Raw genomic sequence first — 23,402 nt, 5'->3', positions numbered from 1 at the left:
TCTAGAGTCTATGTAATCATTTTCGCCTTTGTGAGAAAAATAGTGTAAAGATGTAAAAATATGGACGAAGTTGAAAAAAGTTTAGATGAAAATAACAGTGCAATTGCCTTTCTCAAACTTTTTTCATCTTTAGCAAAAAAAAAATTTCTTTTTGGTGGTAATTTTAACTTGTCAGATTTTACTTGTCGAAACAAATACTATTAGTCTATCAAAATTGACGCGAATCTAACAAAAATTCAAAAAGTTCGACCAAAAAGGCAGTAGACTGAATCTTATCCCTCGATCATGATATTTCTATACAAACGTACATGTAGAAAATCTAGAGCAAAACAAAGTAACATAAAACATCACGAATCATCATAGTCTCCCTCGTCTTCTTCATGTATGGTTTCCAGCTCGGGGGAATTGGAAGGCTTATGCGGGTAGGCAACGAGCATCGGAGCGACCTCCATCCAAGAATTCAAATTCCTCATAGTCTTAGCCATTTTGATCTACCTTCGCGATGAGAAGAACGAATTATGCAATAAATCTACAGGATCAAGTCCTAAAGGGCTTGATTGTCTCTCTTCCTCCTGCTGAAACAGAAGAAAGAGAGAGAAAGAAGGTGTTACTTTGTGTAATTTCAAAGGGATGTGGTTTGTTCAAGAAGAAAGAATGGGTGATGAATTGAGAGGAATGTGTAAGTAGAAGGCCTTTTTTTATAGTTGGGAGCTAGTAAAGGCATGAAAGGGGGACAATGTGGGGTGGCAGATGCTTTGTGTGGCTACATGAGTTTCCTACTTCTGGGGTAAAGAATTAGCGGACACAAAACAAGAGGCAAATTGAAGGCTTGTGAGTTGTGACAGCTTTGAGCCCCTCTTTTTAGGTGCAAATCCAACCAGGAAATGCATTGCCAAAAGAAAAATTATCCATAACATAGAGCATATCAAATTGTACAAAGTTTTTTGTTTTTTTTCCACTGGGTAGGGATCTTAATACGCTGCAGCATCTCCGACCTCGACCCATTTTTTACACAAATTTGGGTCAAAAACTTTATTTGATTGTTTTTTCTCTAGTGGTATACGTATTTTTTACCCTAATCTAATTAATGTATTTTTGGTCTTCCCTCCAAAATTTGAGTCAAAATGACACAATTGTAAGTACCAAAACGAAGTGAAAAAGAGGCATATTGAGAAAAAAATGGAATGGATTTAGGCCTCCCCTCATTTGGGTAAGAAAAATGATAGAACTCAAAATGGGTAGGCAAAAGAGAGTGTCATTGGAGATGAGTTTTACAAGTGGTTTTAGTCGTATTTTGGGGTTCCGCGCATTCCTCTTGTCTCAATCGTCAAGTATCTGTCGTCCTCTAATCAGGCCGTTTCATTGGGAATGGAATATAGTCTCATGCCCTTCATTGTCAAATCTTCCTGTATTCCCTTTACAAATTGAAGGTCGGCTATAAGATAGATTCCAACCTTCCAATTTTTCATTCGTTTTTCGGATTCATAAAAAAATGGAAGATTGAATCGAGCACCTGCACATATCGGATTGAGCTAATTTTTCACAGGTCCTCTCATTTTGTTTTTTAAATTTGATAACGGCTCGGATCATCCATGCGGAACCCAGAGTGGGCCCCACGGGGCGTCAATACGACTAGTCGGTGTGTTTGATCAGTTTCTGCAGGATTCTCACTTTCTGACTTTAGGGAAATCCATTTGCAATTGTGTGAATTGTGTATCTATATAACCAACAAACTCTTCTATTGTTACATCTCTACCTTTGTCTGCTAAAAAGACAATGCTAATTATACAAACTTTTATCCATTAACTTTTAAAAATAGACTCTTAATAAGAAACAACCTACAATGGAATACTGAACTTTTATTCTGGGATGGAGGGAATATATATTGTTTATTAGATCACAATTAGTTCTATTAAGATAAGTTCTAAAATCGCACAAGATGTAACCAACAAATATAAGAAATCCAAAAATGGCACTCTAAAAAAGGATTAACAAATTGGGATGTGGAGTAATAAATAAAATTCTCAAGTAGGTAATTACATGCAGCAATTAATCTCATGTTTTACATATGATGATACAGAGTTGCTCACATCCCAAACAGAACAAAAGCACGGTTAAGACTCCGTTCCGCTAAGGTTCTTATTTTTTAAGTATTTATTTTCCGCTTTACGAGACAGATCATTCTTTCACAATACATCACATTTTATTCAAAAAATAAGTACTTATTTTAGTTAGTGATAGTACTATGCACGAATTGCAGGAAAGCTCAAGCCAGCACCAAAGTCATGGATGAGTTTCGTCACCGAATAATCAAACTTCACGCGGGTTCCACGATAACATTCTTTAGGAAGATTGTTTACTATGACATCAACCTTCACACTTTTCATCCCATACCTGGTGTTGGCCTTTTCCAAACCTACAGAGCAAACAAGAGGGCAATATCCACATCCATTACAAACAAATTTAACTGAAACTAAAAATGAAAAATTAATGCACCAAGGGTCAAGGACAATTTGTTTTCTTACTCTCCAAGTGATCACGGGCGAGAATTGCCCACTTTTCCGCAGCATTCTACAATAAGTAAAAACATGGTGGCCATACCAATAAGAGGGGACAGTTCAAGAGCCAATGCCACTCATCAAGAAGCATACATATTACTAAGTATATAACAAGTTCAGTAACAACTACAGATAAGTTTACAAAGACTGGCATGTTTAAGGCAGATAGAAAAACGAATTGGCAATAAATAAGTCAATAGGAAGATCTTAACAAACTTGAACCGTACCTTCAAGCTCGTATCGTTTTCCTGTTTCACATATATGATGGCCAAGGCCAAATGCTCAAGTTGCACAACATCCTCTCCTGCGAAGTACATAGAAATTTGAAGTAAGGGGAAGGTTAAAAAGGAAAGGCTGAAAGGAAACAGCATAATTCCTTCCATGCGACTGTAGCAATCAACACTCATATCAAGGACACAGCCATATATTCTGGACAAGGACCAAGAGGACAATAATAATGTCTCAAAGAAAACACGAAGTGGAAAATTTACTCATTATAAAAACAAAGAAGCATAAAAAGATCGGATAGGGACATGGAATGTAATTAAGCCATTCAACATCAACACTTAACATTAAAAGATCGGATAGGGACATGGAATGTATTTAAGCCATTCAACATCAACTGAAGAGTATTAAACCATGCAAGACAAGAAATCATGGTGAACAGGAAGACAGAAAAGTTACCGAGAGATCTTGCAGCTTCACTTGACAACATGTAAATGAAGTATACGGGCATTTTCGGAGACTTTTCAGTGAACTTGTTAAGCCCCCTGTCATTGAGGATTTTCTGGACAGCCTCACCTACTCGAGACAGTGAGAGGCCAAACATAATATGTTTCAAACTGATGAAACGACGACCTTGGATTCTTCTTTCATGATCAGCAATCAGAACCACTTTGATAACCTCCTCCCCAAACTTACCGATGTCGCATGATAAAGGAAAGGTAACTGCTTTCTGAAAATGAGCAAACTGTTGTGTGTGTGTGTGCTTGCAAATGTCAGAGAGAGAGAGAGAGAGAGAGAGAGAGAGAGAGGAAATGCAAGGAGATGATCAAGAATCAACAGGCAGCACTAGGATGCACGTAATCACTACTCACAAAGAACATGGTCAGTGGAATGAGAATAAACAGGGAAAAGAATTAATAAATGAGCAACAACTACTTGGGATCAAATCATTACCGCCTGTGCATCTATAAGAGGCATATTACTAAAATAGAAAAACAGCAAGACGAAGCAAAATGCACTTTAGACCCCCCCAACATCACAATTTTTTAAGATGACAACTGCACTTATGCAGCAGGTGAAGAGTAGATGGTACTAGCTGGAAATTAATGAAAAGTACAATGTCTAACAATTCGTGCAAACCTTCTATATTTAGCTAAGTGCTAAAGCAACCTGAAACATTTTCCAAATAAACGAAAGCACCCACAACTGCAATGAACTACTTTCGAAGTTGCCGGCAAGAAGAGACAAGGGTCAGTGCGAACAACATTCAGCCACGTACTATGGACAGCTAAAGCTAGAATGTGTTGGCAGGGTTTTTAATAGTAAGGAAATTAATTATTTAACTGGAACAGAAGTGGGAACATTATCTTCTCCCACTTCCAACAGCACAGGAAAAGAGAGGTTCAGTTAATGTGCATCATGTATGAATAGGAGTAAAGACTTGCGTACAATAGAAAAATGAGAAGTCAGTAACAGTAAGATAATATGGTACTAGAAATCAGGTAACATCAACTACAACAATGAAACCTAGAATGGAAACTATTCATTCCCATCTGGAAGACTATATCCCAGATTTACAGCGTTTGGTTGCAGCCTAGACGTAAGTCATAATTACTTGGTACAATGTTTAGACGGAAACTCATTGCTGCGATGTCTACCTGAAGGGGGGAAATACCAAACATCGGAATTCACTATTCATGCTATCAACGCATAGCCTTTCTGGGGCAAATGAAGAATAACCAATGTAGGAGGAACAGTTTCCTAAATAGCAGATGCCGAATTCAGATAACTATAGACGTGTGCTGATGCAGGGAGATTATCCAATACCTCCATCTACTAGGAAACAAGGAACTCAATTTTTATTGGAGGAATAATGTAGAGTAAGTGCAGGACAAGTCCCAGACACATGCAACACAAATAAGAAAGAAAAGGGAGTACCGCAGAGTTTTTCTCTCTGGCCAAGAAAAACAACCCAGCCTGCATAGCAGAGACAAAATTTGCCATACCCCACGTAAACAGATCATCAGGGTTATACTTCCTTGGGGCTAAATATTGAACCACTTTCTTAAACTCAACACCCTTCCAAGTCTCTACAAACAAAGCGTCAAGAACATGATAACTTCGCTTGTGCAGGAACTCCAGAGATAACTGCGTTTTGTGCTCTTCCTGGTTTTCCACAAGCAAAATTAAGATGATGAGTTGGAAACTTGGAATACATTATCATAAAATTTTGACACCCCACACATGCTGCAATAATTATAGGGGGCAAATTCGATTGCAGAGAGTTTGGTGAAAGCAAAAGGAAACAATGTTAAAGCAGTATGACAACTCATGAGGAGAAAGTAACAGTAACATCAAACTAATTTCGAGGTTATACCTTCAAAGGCACAAACTTCTCCATTTCCTCCAATACAAGCTTTAGTTCACCCTCACTAATGTCATCCACCTACAACCAAAAGAACCATGATTTGGCCAAGGATGGTGAGTAATCCATCAATGGTAAACAAGTAATTAGAGAAATATGTCCAGCAATGCAAAATTTCAGCGAACAAGTCAAAAACCTGAAAAGGGCAAATATTAAACGTCCAAGCAGAACCCTGCATTGAGAAGTATGCACACCAACATCAGAGTCCGCAAAAGAAGATAAATCATTTTATCTATCCCGATGTACAACCAACCAAAGAAAGTAAAAGAAAAAAGAAAGCCATGTGAAATAATTAGTTACACAAATGGTAAACCAAAACTGAGCAGTATGAAGCTAATTAGAACCACCAAACGCCCTTGAGCCCAAAGGGAAAAAAGGAAGTAACAAAACCAACACCAGCAAAAGAGTCTCTTATTTTTCTATTATCTGATCATTAATTTGTATTTTCTCTTGCTTGGTATCTTATATTCTTTTTCTTTTTCTTTTTGGGATATATATGCCTAAGAGGTTCTATCCTAGTTGGGAGTGGGTTCCTTTCTCAATGATAGCGAGGTTCATAGGAGAGTCTGACTTGGGAGCGCGGAAGCGAGGCTTCTTATGAGGTGGATTCGCCACCCACTTAGGAGGTTCCTGCAACTAAGCAGAAGCCAAACTGGAAAATAAGTGCACTGTTTAAAAAGACAATAGAAAAGATACTTGTGCATGCAAAAGGCTGTCCATGGATCTACTTAGGCTTTGAATGATAAAACATATTTAAGCTGCAAAAAAAGACAATGAGAGAACAAGGAAGAGTGCAACAATGGCAACGCATTTATTCTCGTACAGTAGCTGAATCTTAAATATCACAGGAAGAAAGTAGTGAACCAAGAACAATTCAAGCAAAACCAAACAGCTTTTGCACGAAACAAGCAAGGACCAGCCAACCCTGTTTTCAGCTGCGCAGAAACAACGGACAGAGGACAGCTTTTGCACCTTCAGACTCTGCTTTATCAGGATAGTAGTTTATTGGTTCAGAGAAATCATGGAAGGATGGATGGCAGGCCCAGGAAAGTCGAATGTTTTTCTTCTCATCTATGGTTAGCAGATCTGGCTCAAAGCATATGAAACAAAGACAGCGCAGGATGCCAATTGATAACTGCCGAAATGCATACAATGAGGCCCCTTAATATATACTTGTTAAGTCCTTAATCCATATTGCTCGACTTACTTTCATCTATTTCATGGTTATATGCCAACTGACGAAACATAATAATCTCCTTGGAGATAAATGATAGAGATTGCAAGCCTTAGCAATACTCATAATCGATCTCAACAATGAACGGGTTTATAAAAACTTTGCTCCACAATGGTAGTGGCTCCAGCTCAGGAAAGGAAGGGTCACGGACCCATCTAACCTATCCTTAACTTTGCTAAACTAGTATTCCAGGGTAAGGACGCAGCGCATAGCACAGCCCTCACCGATGTGAAATTGGTGAAACTCAGCCATTCAGACTCTTAACTCTTAAGAACCACATCGATCTTAACCACTATTCTACTTGGTAGTAGTTAACTCCAAATTTCTATTGATGCAGAAAAGGCACCTTCAAATATACGGTAAAACGTGTTGTGTAGGAAATGTTACTGAGATTGTTTGAGATTTTGGTAAGGAATAAGTCTATTGAGTCGGGCTCTGGTGGTGGGGATGATTGTTGAGGTTGTGTGGTTTGATAAATGGACCCCATTCATCCGGATTCCGGAGGGATGCAAGCCAAGAGAAGGATGGTGGATGTTATAAACTTCGGTGTATTTTCAAACTCTCTTAGCTTTCATCATCTAAGGCCACCATTGGAGTTGGAAAATTTTTTTTTTTTCCGGTCAAACGGAAATTCATTGGAGTTGGAATTGTGACTTAATCTGAGGCAACCAGGGCCTATACATCAGATTTAGAGTGCAACTATGAAACATTACCCTCCCGCTCTCTCTAGTTCTGTCTCTCAACAAAATCTCTTTACATGCCAGAAGAATCTATGAAAGATGATAACATAACAAATTTTTCGTGGGCCGAATAAGAACACAACGGCCTAGTCCAGAGACAGGTCAGTTCAGCCTGTGGAAAATCAGGTGGGGCGAGGTGTTGGGTCCAGGCCCCACGGCTGACATATGCGACAGGGTGGAGCCACATTGAGTAGGATGGCTAGGCCACGTGGCGTCCGTATACGTGCCATTTGGTAATCTTCACGTATGACGTTATTCCCAATAAACGGTTATTGGTGATGTCCTGGACGGCAGAAGCTTACTTGGAGCCCAAGCCTAGACTCTCTGTACAAAGGCACAAGATAAACCCTAAAAAGGGGTGTCGTTATTATCTTGCTAAAGTTCTGTACTCTTTCTACCGCAAGTTGAGACTGAGGGCATCGGAGTGCCTTCCGGATGCATGCACTAACGGGCTGTTCATCTAAAAGGCTTAGGAAGGTCTCAAAGAGAGCCTCAATTAAAGATAGAAAGAGGCGTCTTTGGTTCTTCACTTGGGTAACAGAGCAGAGAATCCAAGGTCCAAAAGCACCTTCCCGCTAACCTTTGTCAATGTCTGAAAGCTACCAGAGATCTATGATTCCGGAGGTCTGTGCATGCTCAAACTATTTAAGACTGGACAAAATCCTTGATTCTTTTACCACAGCCAACTGTTTAATTGCCGACTGATCACCCTTGAACTGAGATACCAAAACAGACCAAACCTAGTTTATAACTCAACTTTTTTTTTTCAACTCACTTTCAACCAATGGTACCTTACCAATCCACAAATGTGTTCTCTCAGCGTATCTCAATTGCTGCCCTAGGACTGACAAATAAACGCAACCCGAAGCATAGGTGGATAATTAATAATATAGTTTACAATTTATACTTTTTTTAACCAACATAAGCTATAACGAATGCAACAGAGAATATAACCAGAATTCTCAATGCTATATACAGGGAACATTACAGGAAAAACATTACCCTCGTGCCGTACTCACGCAACCAATGACAACCCTGCAAACATGCAAGTGTTTATATGAGAATCTTGAGGAAACATGAGTGTTACGATGACCACATAGCTACACGCAACAGATAATGTACCTGCAATACCAAACCAACATCCTGCTCCCTTAGGCCACAAAAATCTTCTTCTGCCAGCTTCTTCTCTGCTATGGCTGCTGCTAGAGAACAATTGTCGGCCTGCAAATTGATTATGAGTTTAATCAAACCCCAAAAGCAAAATGGGCAAGGCAAGGGAACGTGGAAAATAGAATGTTGGTAAGACAAATTTGACAATGGACAGTTTTTGATCCAGACTAGAAATGCAGATACGAAAAAGAAGAAAAAAAACTATAACAGTTCAGCTCTTTGATGCACTGAACCTCTTAGAGGTCACCGTATCGACGCGTCCGGACATGGGGACATGGATAGAAACGTGTCAGATGGGGACAAGGCGGGGGGCATCTGTAATTCTTGTTTAATTTTAAGGTGGTAAATATGTTATTGCTCTAAGTTTGGGGTTAAAACATATTTAAACCTATACAAAACATATATATCACCGATTGAACTTTAAAACGCTAATTGGTAGCTCCTCCACCTCTCACTATTGACAGACGACAGGTCTCTTTCTCCCCCCCGCTCCCCGCTCCCTATATATATATATATATATATATATATATATATATATATATATAGTCCACTTCTTATAAGGGCGCCCTCATTTTAGTTAAGTTAAGCACGTCCCCTTTTCCCCCCTTTTCCGATCGAATTTCGATGATCCGAGCCGTTCAATATGTTCAGGACGTGATTTTTAAGGGTACCCACAAGAAATCGGCAAACAATATGACCAGGAAAGGCTTGATCGGATCAGTTTTTGATAAAAACACTATAATTGCGTTTTTATTAAAAATTGATCTGATGGAGCTCTTCCCGGTCTTTTTTTTTTTTTTTTGCCGATTTCACGTGGTAACCCTTAAAATCACGTTCTAAACACATTGAGCGGCTCGGATCATTGAAATTTGGTCAAGAAAGGGAAGGCCCTTAACAAGTTAAGGTCGCCCTTATAAGAAGTTTTGTGTGTGTGTGTGTATTTACACACACACAACAGTTCCCCTGAGGGATCCTGCACTTTCTTACGGTGCGGGACTCTCCCTTCCTGATTGAATTTCGATGATATGAGCCGCTCAATGTGTGCAAAACGTAATTTTAAGGATACCCGTGAGAAATCAGCAAAAATGACCAGGAAGGGGTTGTTTTTATTTGAACCGTTCAATGAAAATTGCTCCGATCAAGCCCTTCCCGGTCATTTTTTTTTGTTGATTTCTCGCGAGTACCCTTAAAATCACATTCTGGTCACTTTGAACGACTCGGATCATCAAAATTCAATTGGGAAGGGAGTCCTGCACCGTGAGAAAGTGCGGGATCCCTCACTGGAACGAGACTCTGTGTGTGTGTGTGTGTGTGTGTGTGTGTATATACAAAGAATAAATGGGGCTAAGAGCGTGGTTCAAATCCTCACGGATAATACTCCAAATTGTAAGGCGGCGGAACAAATAAATGAAGCACAATATCCTCAAATCTATTGAACTCCTTGCGTAGTGCACACTCTAAATCTTGCTTTGAAGAACATTTGTGCCGCAAGAAACATATAGAATAATATTACTATTGGTGATGCATCAATCATTAAGAATTACATAACGAATCACTCGATGAGATTGGCTGTTATCAATGAGTTTGTTTCTTTTAAGTTACATAATGAGTTTGTTCATCCATTGTGATGCCTAGGAGGTTCAATCGATGGTAATTAAAACACAGTGGAATTCTCATAGGGAGGAGGAAGGGGCTTCATTTGTGAGGGAGACTTTGTTGAATGAGAAGTGGTGGGATAAGGTGGACTACATTCTATCATTTACGGCACCTATTGATGACATGCTTAGAGCATGTGACACGGATTTACTGGGAAAAAAAGAAGCATGTGACACGGATAAGCCTACTCTAAACTTGATTTACAACATGAGGAATACTATGATTAAGAAAGTGAAGTTAGCCATTAACACACACAAAAAGATCCATTTGGATGATGGGTTACAATTTTATAATGTCATTCATAGAATACTTGTGGATAGGTGGAACAAGAACAATACACTGCTTCATTGCTTGTCGCATGCTCTAAACCCAAGGTAATTCATTTACCATTTTCACTTGCTTAGTCTTTATACCATTCACCTCTTAATTATTTATTTTCTTCGTAATTTAGGTATTATAGTGACAAATGGCTTCAAGAGGATCCAAAGTGAGTTCCTCCACATGAAGAGGTTAAAAATGAGAGAGAAATGTTTGAAAAAGTACTTTGATAATTCCATGGAGCGTACCAGTACCAAGGCCAATATGGAGTATGCCAAGTTCTCAACCAAGGGTGGTCCATTTGCCGACATTGATTCTATTGAAGACAGATGGAATATGGACCATCATTGTCATTGTCGGTGGGTTATTCATGGTCATCAGCCCCGACTCTTCAAACTATAGCCTTGAAGGTTCTTATTCAACTTTCTTTTTCTTCGTGTTGTGAGAGAAACTAGAGTACATACTCCTTCATCCATTCATTAAGAAGGAACAGAATGACCCCCAACTAGCGGAGGACTTGGTGTTTGTTCATAGCAACATTCGGCTTTTATCAAGGAGAAGCCCACAATATTGTCGAGGGGAGACTAAGATGTGGGATATTGTGGGAGACCAATTTGTCTCACTTGATAACGTTGGGATGCTTGAGGTTGCAAACCTCTTACTTGATGAAGCCAAAATCGAGGTCGTAGTCTTTACGGACGATGGAGATGGCAATGAAGAAGTGATGGAAGTTGGGTCTAATTGAATTCTGGAGATTAGTTGCTTAGTTTATTTCTTTGGCTTAGTATTATGGAACTTATGAACTATGGACGTTTCGTCAATTGGGTTGTATTGAAATTATCGATGTATCGTTTCGTTAGAGTGGTATTGGACCATTGGTACTCATCCATTTCATTTTGTTCACATTTTGCAATTTAAACTTGGAAAAAAATTAAAAATAAATAAATATATACACATGGCGTGTCCCCCGCCGTGTCCGTATCCCCATTTTTTTACAATCCCCGTGTCTGGGTCCGTGTCCATATCCGAGCTAAATAAGTTCAGCTTATTAGCTTGCACCTAATGATTCAGTGTCCAGTGTCATTCAGTGACAAGTGGCACTGACATAAAATTATGCATAAAACAAAGAATTTCTGCTTTACTGTTGTAAATGCTTGAAAATTGAAATAACATGCACTAGATCAACCAGCCACCGAGTATATAACAGTTTAAGCACTTTATCGTAAGAAAAAGACGTTCCATCCATACAGACCTTGAGATTGCGTAACTTCAGTACTAACGTTTTATGCTTTGCATTGATCTTGTGCATGTTATATACCCTCTTAAAATCCTCCTGCAAGACGAAAGGACATAACACAATGACAATAACATTGTTCTCGTCAGTGATTTATCCGGAGAGTTGTTTATCCAAACTTGAACAACCCAACTTCAAACAAGTCAATATTAACAAATGCACAAATCAAGCTTTGGAAAAAGAACCACTAGAAAATACAAATGTTTCCTGAAGACCACCCCAAGAATGAAGATGAATTCAAACAAAATTGAGTCCAGTCACGTCATAGACAGAAGAAGCATGTGGAAAGCAACAAAGCAACACAATGGTCATATTATCAAAGCACCAAACACACTAGTGAAAATGAGAACTATTTAAGCGTGCCAAAAAAAAAACACTTGTGAAAATGATAACTTTTCAAAGCATGCCAAAAAATGATATAAAATTCTGCCAAGTGAAACACATCAATAGAACTTACACTCGCCGCATAGCCCACACATAAAACGCTAGTAGTAGAGTCATAGAATTGTTTTAAATGGTTTTTACTTATGCATAAATAAACAACAATATACTCCAAACACAATCAAGTCTAAAGAGCTTATTCACATTTTTGGTCCCCAATATATTTGTTAAGTGTCATTTTCGTCCCCAACGACCAATTGCACAAATTTGGTCCCCGATGTTAAGAATGTGCATCAAAGTCGTCCCTGGCTCAGATGTTGGTTATTTAGAACATAAAAACCAGGGGCACTGTGGTCATTTTACCTTTACGTTAATTTACCTTTTATGTTCCCAAAGTATACACTAAGTGTCATTTGGGTCCCTAATCTAAACATTACAAATACACCAACATATATAAAAATAGTAAGGGCCCTATCACTTATGATCACCAACTCCTCCCTCTACAACGCCACCTCCGCAAAACAATACCCGTATTTCACAACGCACCCACCATGGGCCACAACAGCTATCAATTCCTATTTCGTAGATGGCGTTTAGGGCAACAGAATGTGGTAGATGGCATTCTGCGTTGGGGATATAATAGCGAGGAAAAGGCACATGAGATGACAATAGTGGTTTGGTTGGGCGTGATGAGGTGGACACGTGGGTGGAGGAGGTGTTGAATGGTAATAGTGGAATATCACAAGGGGCAATGATGAATAGAGCAGTATCTAGGGCAATGCAAATTTCATACATTCAAAGGTATCACGTGGGAAAAACTGCAGTTGTAAAATTCTGATTCGCATAATATTTTTTGCAATTTAGTGGTAATTTCAGGGGCTCTAACGTACAGGTGATACGAGTGATAATTCCCCATTCAACAATCATGTTAAACTCTGAACTATTGGCAGACTTGTTATTAAGAGGCGCAACTGCCATTAAAAAAACTAATTTAACTGCAAACTATAAAGAAAAGGAAATCTTGAAAATTTGGAATACAAAGTAGCCAAGAAACGATAGTCACAAGTAAGAAACCATCCGCACATGGAAGAAGACTTTACCACAGCAAAAATGCTCAAGAAAAACGACAGTTGGTGAATTCTGAGTGACATGATACCTTTTGCAATTTAATGGTAATTTCAAGGGCTCTAAGGGTGGGATTTGTAGTTAAAGGGGAAGAAGTGATTTCGCTTAAAGTATAGGACTATAGGGGACCAGAGTGATGATTCCTAATTTGAAAAGCAAGTTGACCTTTGAACTGTTAGCAGAATTGATTGTCATTTTCGTCCTCTTTGTCAAGCAAACAATGAACCTTAACCAAGTCATTCATAAACTGCCATGAAAAAACTAATTTCACTGCAAACTAAAAAGAAAAAGAAATCTTAGTATAAACAAAGTAGCCAAGAAATAATAGCCACAAGAGCGAGCCAATCCATTCATGGAAGAAGACTTTACCACATCAAAAATGCTCAAGACAAACTTGGCAACACTGGTAAAAACACTTCGCCAGACGGTTTCATAGTCATCAGGTGAGAGTCGCTCCTTCAAGTAGCCCCAAATAATAAAATCCATCGCTTGTATGGCAAAACCTGCAACGGTCGCTGCTATCTTTTCCTTTTTCCTAATGACCTTTTCGTTTCCAATTGCAGCAGACCATAAACCAGTTCTTAAAGCCTAAAAATAACAAACCACTTAAAGTTAGAATTTAAAGCAAAATGTAGAACACAGAGATTTACCCAGTAACATAATTGCAAAGGGTACGATTTATATTTTAACCTTGCTTGAATAAGAATCGCCTCAATTATGCTTCTACATACATGACATGCTGAACCCCTGTAACAAACTCAAAAGCAATTGGCATCCTCTAGGATCGAATCAAGTTAAACATACATACCATACCATCTCATCATGGATGTAAGCAACTCTAAGGCCTTGTTTGGTTAAGGGTTTTGGATTCTAATCATTATCCTATTTCTCTCCGATCATTACTCTCATTTTTCTCTCTATCTCTCTCCAATCATTACCCATATTTTCAATCATTACTCCATTTCTCTCTACACTTATTACCTACAAATCCAAAATCCCAAAACGAATGGGGTCTAAGGAATCCACAACACAGAGAGCTAACAATCAAAATAACGTTCACCAATTTATACTACCAACAACAAAATATTCACCAATATATTCCCTAAAACCAGTTAAAGTCTTCTCAAACTCATATTTTTCCCCTTTTCCCCTTTTTGTTTTCTTATTTCATCGTAACCTTGGCTTGTATGCACATTTACCAGGATGGATGGATAGTAGAGTAAAAATGGTCACGACATGTGCCTTTTTCCTTCTATTTCTATCTGTTAAATTCAAAGTTGCCATAACTATAGCGGCATTAAGTTGATGAGCCACACAATGAAGTTGTGAGAAAGAGTTATTCAGCATCCTTGAGAATGGTGACTACGGTGTCGGAGAAGCAATTTGGATTTATAATGGGGGGATCAACCATGCAAGCAATTTATTTGTTAAGGAAATTGGTAGAAAGGTATAGGGAATTTTACGGAATCCTAATCATTTGACATTTAACTACAGCTGTTCCTTGAGCTAACGACCGGAATAATGTCCATCAATTTATACTCGCTTATATTCCCTGCAACTAGTTAAAGCCCTCATACTTGTATTTTCCCCCACTTTACTATTTTCAATTCTTATTTCATAACCTTGTTTTGTATGCACACCGACGAGATTGGATAGGTGCATGCTACACGAATATGGGAACGAGAATTGGATACGTGTGTGTATCTGAGAGTCAGGTACCTCAAGTCAAAAAATAGAGGATTCATGGATATGTATCCAAATTAATGATAGGCAAAAATTAATGAAAACTAGATATCTTATAGTCTATTTGAAATTTTAGGGCAAAACATGGCAGAGAAAAAAGAGATGGTCCAGACAATGAAGGCTTGATTCTTATCAAACCTACCGAAAAACGCGTAGTATCAATTGCTATTATTGAATAGGAAGAAACACGGATTATCCACTATGAAGGATAGGTACTTCAAAAGAACATAGTTGTACCCATTGTTGGTATTTATTGGTACCGCCTATCGGTACTTGACATGGTACTTCTCCATACTTATTACTTAAATTGAAAAAAGTACCACTTGCATCCTGTCAAATAAGCCAATAAACGAATGCATATGTCGAAATAATAGTAGCAAAAGAATGAGAGAACGTGGTATTGAATACAGAACCTTCAAAGGGAAAAAAAGAAAGATTACAATTGTGTCAGTTCTATTTCCACAATACATGATTTGACACCAAGGGAAGGAGGAAGCTTTACCTTGGCAGCAGACATACCCCTATTGGGCCTATCCTTTCTTTTTTTGCTAATCGACATATTCTTTCCCGATTCTTGAACCTTTCTCCGCTTAGACTCAAGTAGAGCAGCAGCATCCCTGATTTACAATACAAAGAAAGAATAGAAATTAAGCATATATAACACAGCAGCCAAAAAAGATGGCATGGACAAAAGAGAGAACCAAAGATACACACACGAAGGAACTTCTCAATCATTTACACTATTCCAGGCATAAATTCTGCAGTGACTACAAAGACAACGCCTCCTCGTGGACAGAAGTCTAACCATTTTTGCAGCCCCTATGCAACATGTTGGTTAAACCTAACTAACAACCGCTGCCCAAAGAACCAGTAAACGATTAGACTTGGTACATAGGGGACTGGAATCTCCCATATGCAGGTATTAAATTTATCTCATCCATAAATGGAGGTCTTAGGACACTCTCAAGTCGCATCAGCGGACATCATGGAGGCAAACATGAAGACGGCTAGAATATGTTTTTGCCAAAACATGCATCCAAGCATATAAGCCTCAAAGAATTTCCTATTCAGTAGTCCCAAGGTATCTCTTTTTGTTTCTAACGTTATATGATAAGCAGGACAAAAGGCACGTTAACCTCCATCCAAGTGGTAACGCTCTCGGACATGCTTTTGGGTAATAAAAGTCTACAGTGTGTATATTTTTGGTCAAGTTGTCAAGATGTAGTGAAATGAATCAATCCTGGAACCCAAAAAAAAAAATGGTAGAAAGGATTGCGAGACAATCCCCAGAAGCCTCGCACTCTTCAGCATGTCAAATCGTCAATATAGATCCCCTACCGGAAACAAGACTCTGAGGGTGACTAGGAGGGCGGCCTACACAAAACTGGTCAAAACACAGATTGAGGATAACTAAATGGTGTCCTTTTGAAAGGCCATTGGCTGTTGGCGTGAGTCAACTGTGGAATTAAAGAGTTAGTGAATATTCACTAATGTTAAGAAGGAATTAGTGAATATTCACTAATATCAGTATAAATTGGATTCCACTGATATGACACATGTGTTTATGGTGTATCTTTGACTGTAATTAAGAGACATAATATTAGGCTTGATTAGTGTCCTCATTACCTGTAAATCCTCCATAGAATCTTCCCTATGGGAATGTGTATTTATACCACTATTGTGGTCCTTATTGAATATCAGAAAATTTACTTACACAATTGTGTTATTTGATATGGTGTCAGAGCCACCTTCAATCTCCTCTTCTTTATCCTAGGAATTGAAGTTTGGTCCTGTATTCACAATTTTTTTTTTTCTATTCATACCATTCTGCTGCGAAGTTTTTTTTTTTAGTGTCTTTACCACTATGATTGAAGCAAGTGGTGATTCTATAAAGAAGAACGAATCTACTACTATATCAGCTGGGTTCCATATCCAGGAAACTTCTTCTCGAATCACTCCGGAACCACTTGATGGTACCAATTATGTTGAGTGGTCTTTGAATGCTCAAAACAAGATCTGTGGGAGAAAACGTTGGGGTTTTATTTCAGGTACTAAGGCTGCTCCAAAGGACGTTCAGACGGAGGAATATGAGGCATGGGAGGATGAAAACTGCTTGATCAAATCTTGGCTTTTTGATGCAATGACAAAGGACATCCGATCTCTCTTTCTTCGATTGGCTACAGCAAAGGAAATATGGGAGGCAGTTAAACAGACATATTCCGTCAGCCAAGATGCATCAAAAGCCTATCAGTTACACTGTGAGGTAATCTCTGTTCGTCAAAATGGAGGTTTTGTTATTTCTTTTTTTGGAAAACTACAAAAACTATGACAGGAGTTTGATGCTATTGAGCCTTGTACCATGGAATGTACCCGTGATATTGAGCGATATACTACAATGGTTACCTCCCAACGGTTATATGTTTTTCTGGCTGGTCTCGATTCTCATTTGGATGGTGTTCGTGGTCGGATTCTTGCTACTGCAGCTCTTCCAAATCTGCAGGCTGCATATGCCATTGTTTGCGCTGAGGCAAATCGCCAAGATGCTATGCTCAATGTAACACCAAGTGATGGGGTTGTTATGTCTGTTCGAAAATCTGTCTCTCATGACTCAAAAAAGGGTGTTCGTAAGCGTACTCATTGTAATGGTGATAATCATGTTATAGAGACCTGCTTCAAGTTACATGGTAACCCTGAATGGCATCCAAAGGGTAAGACATCATCTCCAGTGGCTCCTAACCCCAAGGCTGAAAGTTCGACTTCTAAGAGCAACTTAGCCACTACTTCCGGATTCGTTGCCAAGTCAGGTATATCTAATTCTACTCAAAGTCTTCCTTTATTTACTGGAAATAGTGCTTGGATAATTGACTCAAGTGCTACTGATAATATGACTTGTGATCGCTACGTATTCAGTAATTTATCCTCTAGCTGTTCAAAATCAGTCATTACTAATGCCAATGGTGTCTCTTCTCCAGTTGTCGGCATGGGTACTATGTCTTTGTCACCTTCTTTATCTTTAACAAATACTTTATTTGTCCCATCACTAAACTGTAACCTTATATCTATTAGTCATCTAACCAAGTCTCATAATTGTGTTGCCACTTTTTTCCCTACTCACTGTGTTTTTCAGAACATCCATACCAAGGAGAGGATTGGCAGTGGTAAAGAGAGAGGAGGTTTGTACTATCTGGACGACGGATTACAACGATCAGATGGCGCACTAGTTCATGCTATGGGCGACACCATGTTGAAAAATAAGAGAGAGATTTGGATGTGGCATAGACGACTAGGTCATCCCTCATTTGGTTATCTAAGGCAACTATTTCCATCTTTGTTTAATGGTTGTCATCTTTCAGAGTTTGCTTGTGAAACCTGTGTAATGGCGAAAAGCCATCGTACTGTTTTTTATTCACATGATAATAAAGCTGAAACTCCTTTTGCCTTGGTTCATTCGGATGTTTGGGGTCCAGCTCCTCTTTCTACACATAATGGGCTGAAGTGGTTCATTACATTTATTGATGATTATACCAGAATGACATGGATTTATTTAATGAGACGAAAGAGTGATGTATGTGCTGTGTTTCCCTCCTTCCATCAGACGGTACTCACCCAATTTGGTGTGTCTATTAAAGTTCTTCGTTCCAACAATGGGAGTGAATATGTTAAAAGGGAATTAAATGAATTTATGGCTTCAGTTGGTAACTACTCCTCAACATAATGGAGTTGCAGAGCGCAAAAATAGCCACCTTTTGGAGGTCGCTCGATCTCTGTTACTTGGCGGTCATGTTCCCTCCCACTTGTGGGGTGAAGCCTTGAGTTCTGCCGTCTACTTAATTAATAGAACACCTTCTAGTGTTCTACATTTTCGGAGGCCTTTGGATGTGTTATCCGATCAGTGCACGCTTACTTCCGTTGTTCAGTTGGAGCCTCGTATTTTTGGTTGTGTGGTGTATGTACATTTACACACCTATCAACGTACCAAGCTTGATCCACGGGCATTAAAGTGTGTCTTTGTTGGCTATGGATCTTCTCAGAAGGGCTACAAGTGTTACCATCCCCCTACCAAGAAGTTTTATGTTTCCATGGATGTCACATTCCATGAACAAACATTGTACTACTCAAAAGGGATCATTGATTCTTCACTTCAAGGGGAGACTAGGGAAGAAGTACAGAATCGTGATGATATGGGGTTCTTTAAAATGTTTCAACTCCCAGATACATCTTCCATTTATTGTGAAAGCCCGGCACCCTCCAATGAAAACCCAACTGACTCAGTTGATTATGAAGATCCAGTCCAAGATAGTACATTATCTCCTACTTCTACAATAGAACCACTAACCCAATCTTCTCCGGATGACTCTTTAGAGGTATCACCTGACCATATTCTTGTTGATTCTAATATCCATGATTTAGTTGATACATCTGATCTTAATTCTGAACCATCTCGATATCATCTTCCACCCCGGTCTAATCGTGGTCAACCACCATCTAGATATGTCCCAGATACCAAAGCTAAAATTAAGTATTCCGTAAACAATCATGTATCTACCCACATGTTGTCCAAGTCATATGCATCGTATATACTTCAATTATCCTCTGTGTCTATTCCTAGTAAATTGCAAGAAGCTTTGGCAGATTCTAGATGGACCAAATCTATGGCAAAAGAGATGGCAGCATTGGAAAAGAATGCTACTTGGGAACTTGTGCATCTACCAAAGGAAAGAAGACAGTGGGGTGTAGATGGGTGTTTGCAATCAAACACAAAGCAGATGGGAGTATTGAGAGATTCAAAGCTCGGCTAGTTGCAAAAGGATATACACAGTCTTATGGTGAGGATTATCAAGAAACATTTGCGCCAGTTGCTAAACTTAATACTGTGAGAGTACTTCTATCATTAACAGCTAATCGAAATTGGCCACTCCTCTAGTTTGATGTCAAAAACGCTTTTTTGCATGGAGATCTGGCTGGAGAAGTGTATATGGATCCTCCTCCCGGTATACCAGAATACTCAAAGACAAAAATGGTGTGTAAACTCAAGAAGGCGTTGTATGGGCTAAAGCAATCTCCGAGGGCTTGGTTTGGTAGGTTCACTAAGTCTATGAAAAATTTTGGTTACAAACAAAGTAACTCAGATCATACTTTGTTCTTGAAACACAAAAGAGGTAAAATTACTGCTTTGATTATCTATGTGGATGATATGGTGGTGACCGGTGATGATCATGAGGAGATTTCTAGGTTACAACAGTATTTATCTTCTGAGTTTGAGATGAAACAACTCGGAGACCAAAAATATTTTCTTGGGATTGAGGTAGCTCGATCAAAACATGGAATTTTCTAATCCCAAAGAAATTATGTCCTTGATTTATTATCTGAGATAGGGATATGCTTGGATGTAAGTCAGTGGACATTCCTATTGAGCAAAACCACAAGTTATTTGAATGTTTGAGTGCCTCTCATACTGATAAAGGGAGATACCAGAGACTTGTGGGGAAACTGATTTATCTATCTCATACTAGACCAGATATTGCATATGCAGTGAGTGTGGTGAGTCAATTCATGCATGACTCGCGTAAACCTCACATGGATGCTGTAGATCGCATATTTAAGTATTTGAAGTATGCTGCAGGTAAAGGTCTATTGTTCTCTAATCATGGTCACTTGAAGGTTGAAGGCTATACCGATGCTGATTGGGCAGGTTCAGCTAACAACAGAAGGTCTACCTCAGGATACTTCACCTTTGTAAGTGGTAATCTTGTGACTTGGAGAAGTAAGAAGCAACCCGTAGTAGCAAGGTCGAGTGCCGAAGCCGAATATAGGGGTATGGCATTTGGGGTATGTGAATTGCTCTGGTTGAGAAACTTATTGACTGAATTGGGGTTTAAACCAAAAGGGGAAATGAATCTACATTGTGATAACCAGTCAACCATTGCTATTGCTCATAACCCTATCCAACATGATCGGACTAAGCATGTGGAGATTGATAGGCATTTTATCAAAGAGAAGCTTGAAGCTGGAATTATTAGTTTTCCCATTTGTGAAGTCTGAAGACCAACTAATAGATGTGCTTACCAAGGCAGTGGCTAGCAGTGTATTCCTTGACTCACTTGTCAAGTTGGGCATGTGTGATATCCACGCACCAACTTGAGGGGCGGTGTTGGCGTGAGTCAACTGTGGAATTAAAGAGTTAGTGAATATTCACTAATGTTAAAAAGGAATTAGTGAATATTCACTAATACCGGTATAAATTGGATTCCATTGATATGGCACATGTGTTTATGGTGTATCTTTGACGGTAATAAAGAGACATAATATTAGGCTTGATTAGTGGCCTCATTACCTGTAAATCCTCCATAGAATCTTCCCTATGGGAATGTGTATTTATACCACTATTGTGGTCCTTATTGAATATCAGAAAATTTACTTACACAATTGTGTTATTTGATATTGGCTACGTGCCGAGAACTTTTTCCTAAATTTAAGGTTCAGTTCAATATTTTCCACTGGAGGAAAAACTCTTCTACTGAATTTTTATTAATTCTCGAGTAGATAAGAATTTGGACAATCTTATTTTCAAACTAATCAATAAAACTACATCAAACATGAGTCTCGTATCTTGATAAAGGTTCCACCATGCGACAACTGACAGAGTGTGATAGTTTATCAGTAGGAAAGCGGCCTCAACCAGATCGTTTGCCTAGAGAGGGTAGAAGATAGTTAAAGCTGCTTGTACTAGTGATGCAGGCCAAAACAAGATCAAGGGAAAATAGAATCAAAACTAAGCATGACTACAACGAATGACTTAAAAGCTCACCATTCATTCCAAGTATCATCATCGGAGACCCCGCCGCGTTCAAAACTAGTCAAGTTTTCAAAACAAAACTCATTTTCGTCGTCATAGAGTTTGTCTAGAGATGAGGTTGAGCCTTCATAAGTTTTCCTGATTCAGCAGAAGAGACAAACAAAGGATTGAATTTGCTTTCTCTCTCGGTAAATAGAGAAGACATGAATCGATAAAGAAATTAAAGACAGTCAATTTTTTTTTTTTTTTTGAAAAGAAACAGTCAAATTCAAGCTTACTGTCCTCCATCCAAAACCACATCAGGATTCTGACTATCAACTGACATCTGGTCATCGGCGGAACTGCTTCTACTTTCATGTACTCCAAGGAATTCCCTAATTCCAAGACACAAAAAAAAAAAACCAAGAAATAAATCTCTATGAAACAATAATAGTAACGGAAGTAGCAAATGATCCATATACGGCAGAAAAAGAAGAATAGCTAGTCAAGGGTTACCTTCCAGTACAATCATCAGAGCCCGACATCCTATCCCTCCCCCCTCGTTATCTGACCTACTCCTTGATTCCTGGCCCAAACAACAGAACGAAACCACTGAACCCAAAATCCACAACTAAGCGAGAGAGAGAGAGAGAGAGAGAGAGAGAGAGAGAGAGATCAACTTTCTGGAGGAAAACCCTAGTAGCCGTAGGTGCCCTAATATCGACACACAATACAAGTAGTACTAAGATCTAATAATGCATTTTGCACCCCTCTACTTTATATTTCGTTTCACTTTGCCTCCTTTACTTCCCACTTTCACTTGTTAAGGCCTCAAATTTTTTACGCCACCGCCGACTGGGAGCAAGGACTCTATTGGGTGGCTAACCTAGAAACGTCAGGCTCTGATCAAAAAAAACAAAAACAAAAACCTAGAACGTCAGGCTGCTGTCCTTTCTTCTTCTCTCTTTTGTTTAGCCAATTAAGGCTGCATTCTTGTAAACTTATAAACTCTGAGGCTCCGTTTCGGAAGGTAAAAAAGGCCTTTATTTTTTAATAAGGTAATTTCAAGTTAAAAAATTATGAACTTATTAAAATTTTAAAAATATACAATATAGATCTTGTTTGAAAGATCTCATCTAGATCTTTCATACGATGCAAAAAAATTAAAAAATTATTTTTCATTTACGTTATTTTTTAGTTTGAAAATGTGAAATAAGTTGCTTATTTTTTAAGAAAGTTTCTGGAACGGAGCCTGAATCTTATTTCGATATCTTTTTACTTTTTGTACTTTTTATTTAGTTTTTCATCATAATTTTTTGGGAAATTGTTCATCTTGAGACGAATCGAAAAAGTATAAAAACATGGACCGATATTAAAAAAAATTCAAATAAAACGGCACTTTAGACAAAAAAAGACGTTTGTTTAATACTGTTTTTGTCTTTAGTGAACTCTTTTGTTGTTTTTCGTCATATTTTTGTAGCTGTGAGAAGCTTGAGAACTTGATTACTCATGGTCTCAAGCCGAGCCAGGCCCAAGAGTAAGGTCTGAGAGACCGGCCTAGGCCCCAAAGTTTTGGACCCAAAGTAGGGGCCCTCTTTTGGAGTAAGTATGGAGTATATTATTAGTTCATATTTTATAGGATAATAAATACCTATAGTTTAGCGGTAAATCGATTTTATACCTCAGGTCAGGCAACACTGGAGTTTGAACCTCGGCACTCGGATGTGATCTCTTCTTGTTTTTTGACGTGTGTTTATT

The 23,402-nt window shown here is 38.7% G+C and overlaps 2 protein-coding genes and 1 long non-coding RNA gene across 4 annotated transcripts; 1 reads left to right on the top strand and 2 right to left on the bottom strand.

Annotated features, from left to right (window-relative positions):
* Positions 1-244: 244 nt before the first annotated feature.
* LOC131325724 (uncharacterized) lies at positions 245-969 on the bottom strand. Its single transcript, XR_009199802.1, has 2 exons — positions 534-969; positions 245-495 (listed from the first exon to the last, which is right to left on the bottom strand). It is a non-coding gene; the product is annotated as an uncharacterized LOC131325724 (long non-coding RNA).
* Positions 970-1,988: 1,019 nt separating this feature from the next.
* Positions 1,989-22,350, bottom strand: LOC131325720 (uncharacterized). Of its 2 annotated transcripts, XM_058358124.1 has the most exons (15): positions 22,161-22,350; positions 21,944-22,039; positions 21,678-21,803; positions 15,372-15,486; positions 13,496-13,714; positions 11,579-11,659; positions 8,305-8,403; positions 8,185-8,217; positions 5,345-5,380; positions 5,161-5,229; positions 4,722-4,949; positions 3,243-3,528; positions 2,786-2,862; positions 2,526-2,571; positions 1,989-2,416 (listed from the first exon to the last, which is right to left on the bottom strand). In XM_058358124.1, the coding sequence occupies exons 1-15, from the start codon at positions 22,187-22,189 to the stop codon at positions 2,244-2,246; spliced, it is 1,713 nt and encodes a 570-aa protein (XP_058214107.1). In that variant the 5' UTR covers positions 22,190-22,350; the 3' UTR covers positions 1,989-2,243. The 2 variants fall into 2 exon arrangements, with proteins under 2 accessions (XP_058214107.1, XP_058214108.1); XM_058358125.1 differs by lacking the exon at positions 8,185-8,217.
* Positions 16,338-18,525, top strand: LOC131325723 (uncharacterized). The gene is made up of 2 exons (XM_058358130.1): positions 16,338-17,673; positions 17,997-18,525. Exons 1-2 carry the CDS (start codon positions 17,229-17,231, stop codon positions 18,029-18,031), a joined length of 480 nt encoding a protein of 159 aa, XP_058214113.1. The 5' UTR covers positions 16,338-17,228; the 3' UTR covers positions 18,032-18,525.
* Positions 22,351-23,402: the final 1,052 nt, after the last annotated feature.

Source organism: Rhododendron vialii, chromosome 5a (assembly GCF_030253575.1).
Source record: "Rhododendron vialii isolate Sample 1 chromosome 5a, ASM3025357v1".
NCBI lineage: Eukaryota > Viridiplantae > Streptophyta > Magnoliopsida > Ericales > Ericaceae > Rhododendron > Rhododendron vialii.
Note: the sequence above shows the minus strand (reverse complement) of the source record. Positions and strands in the feature narration are given on the sequence as shown.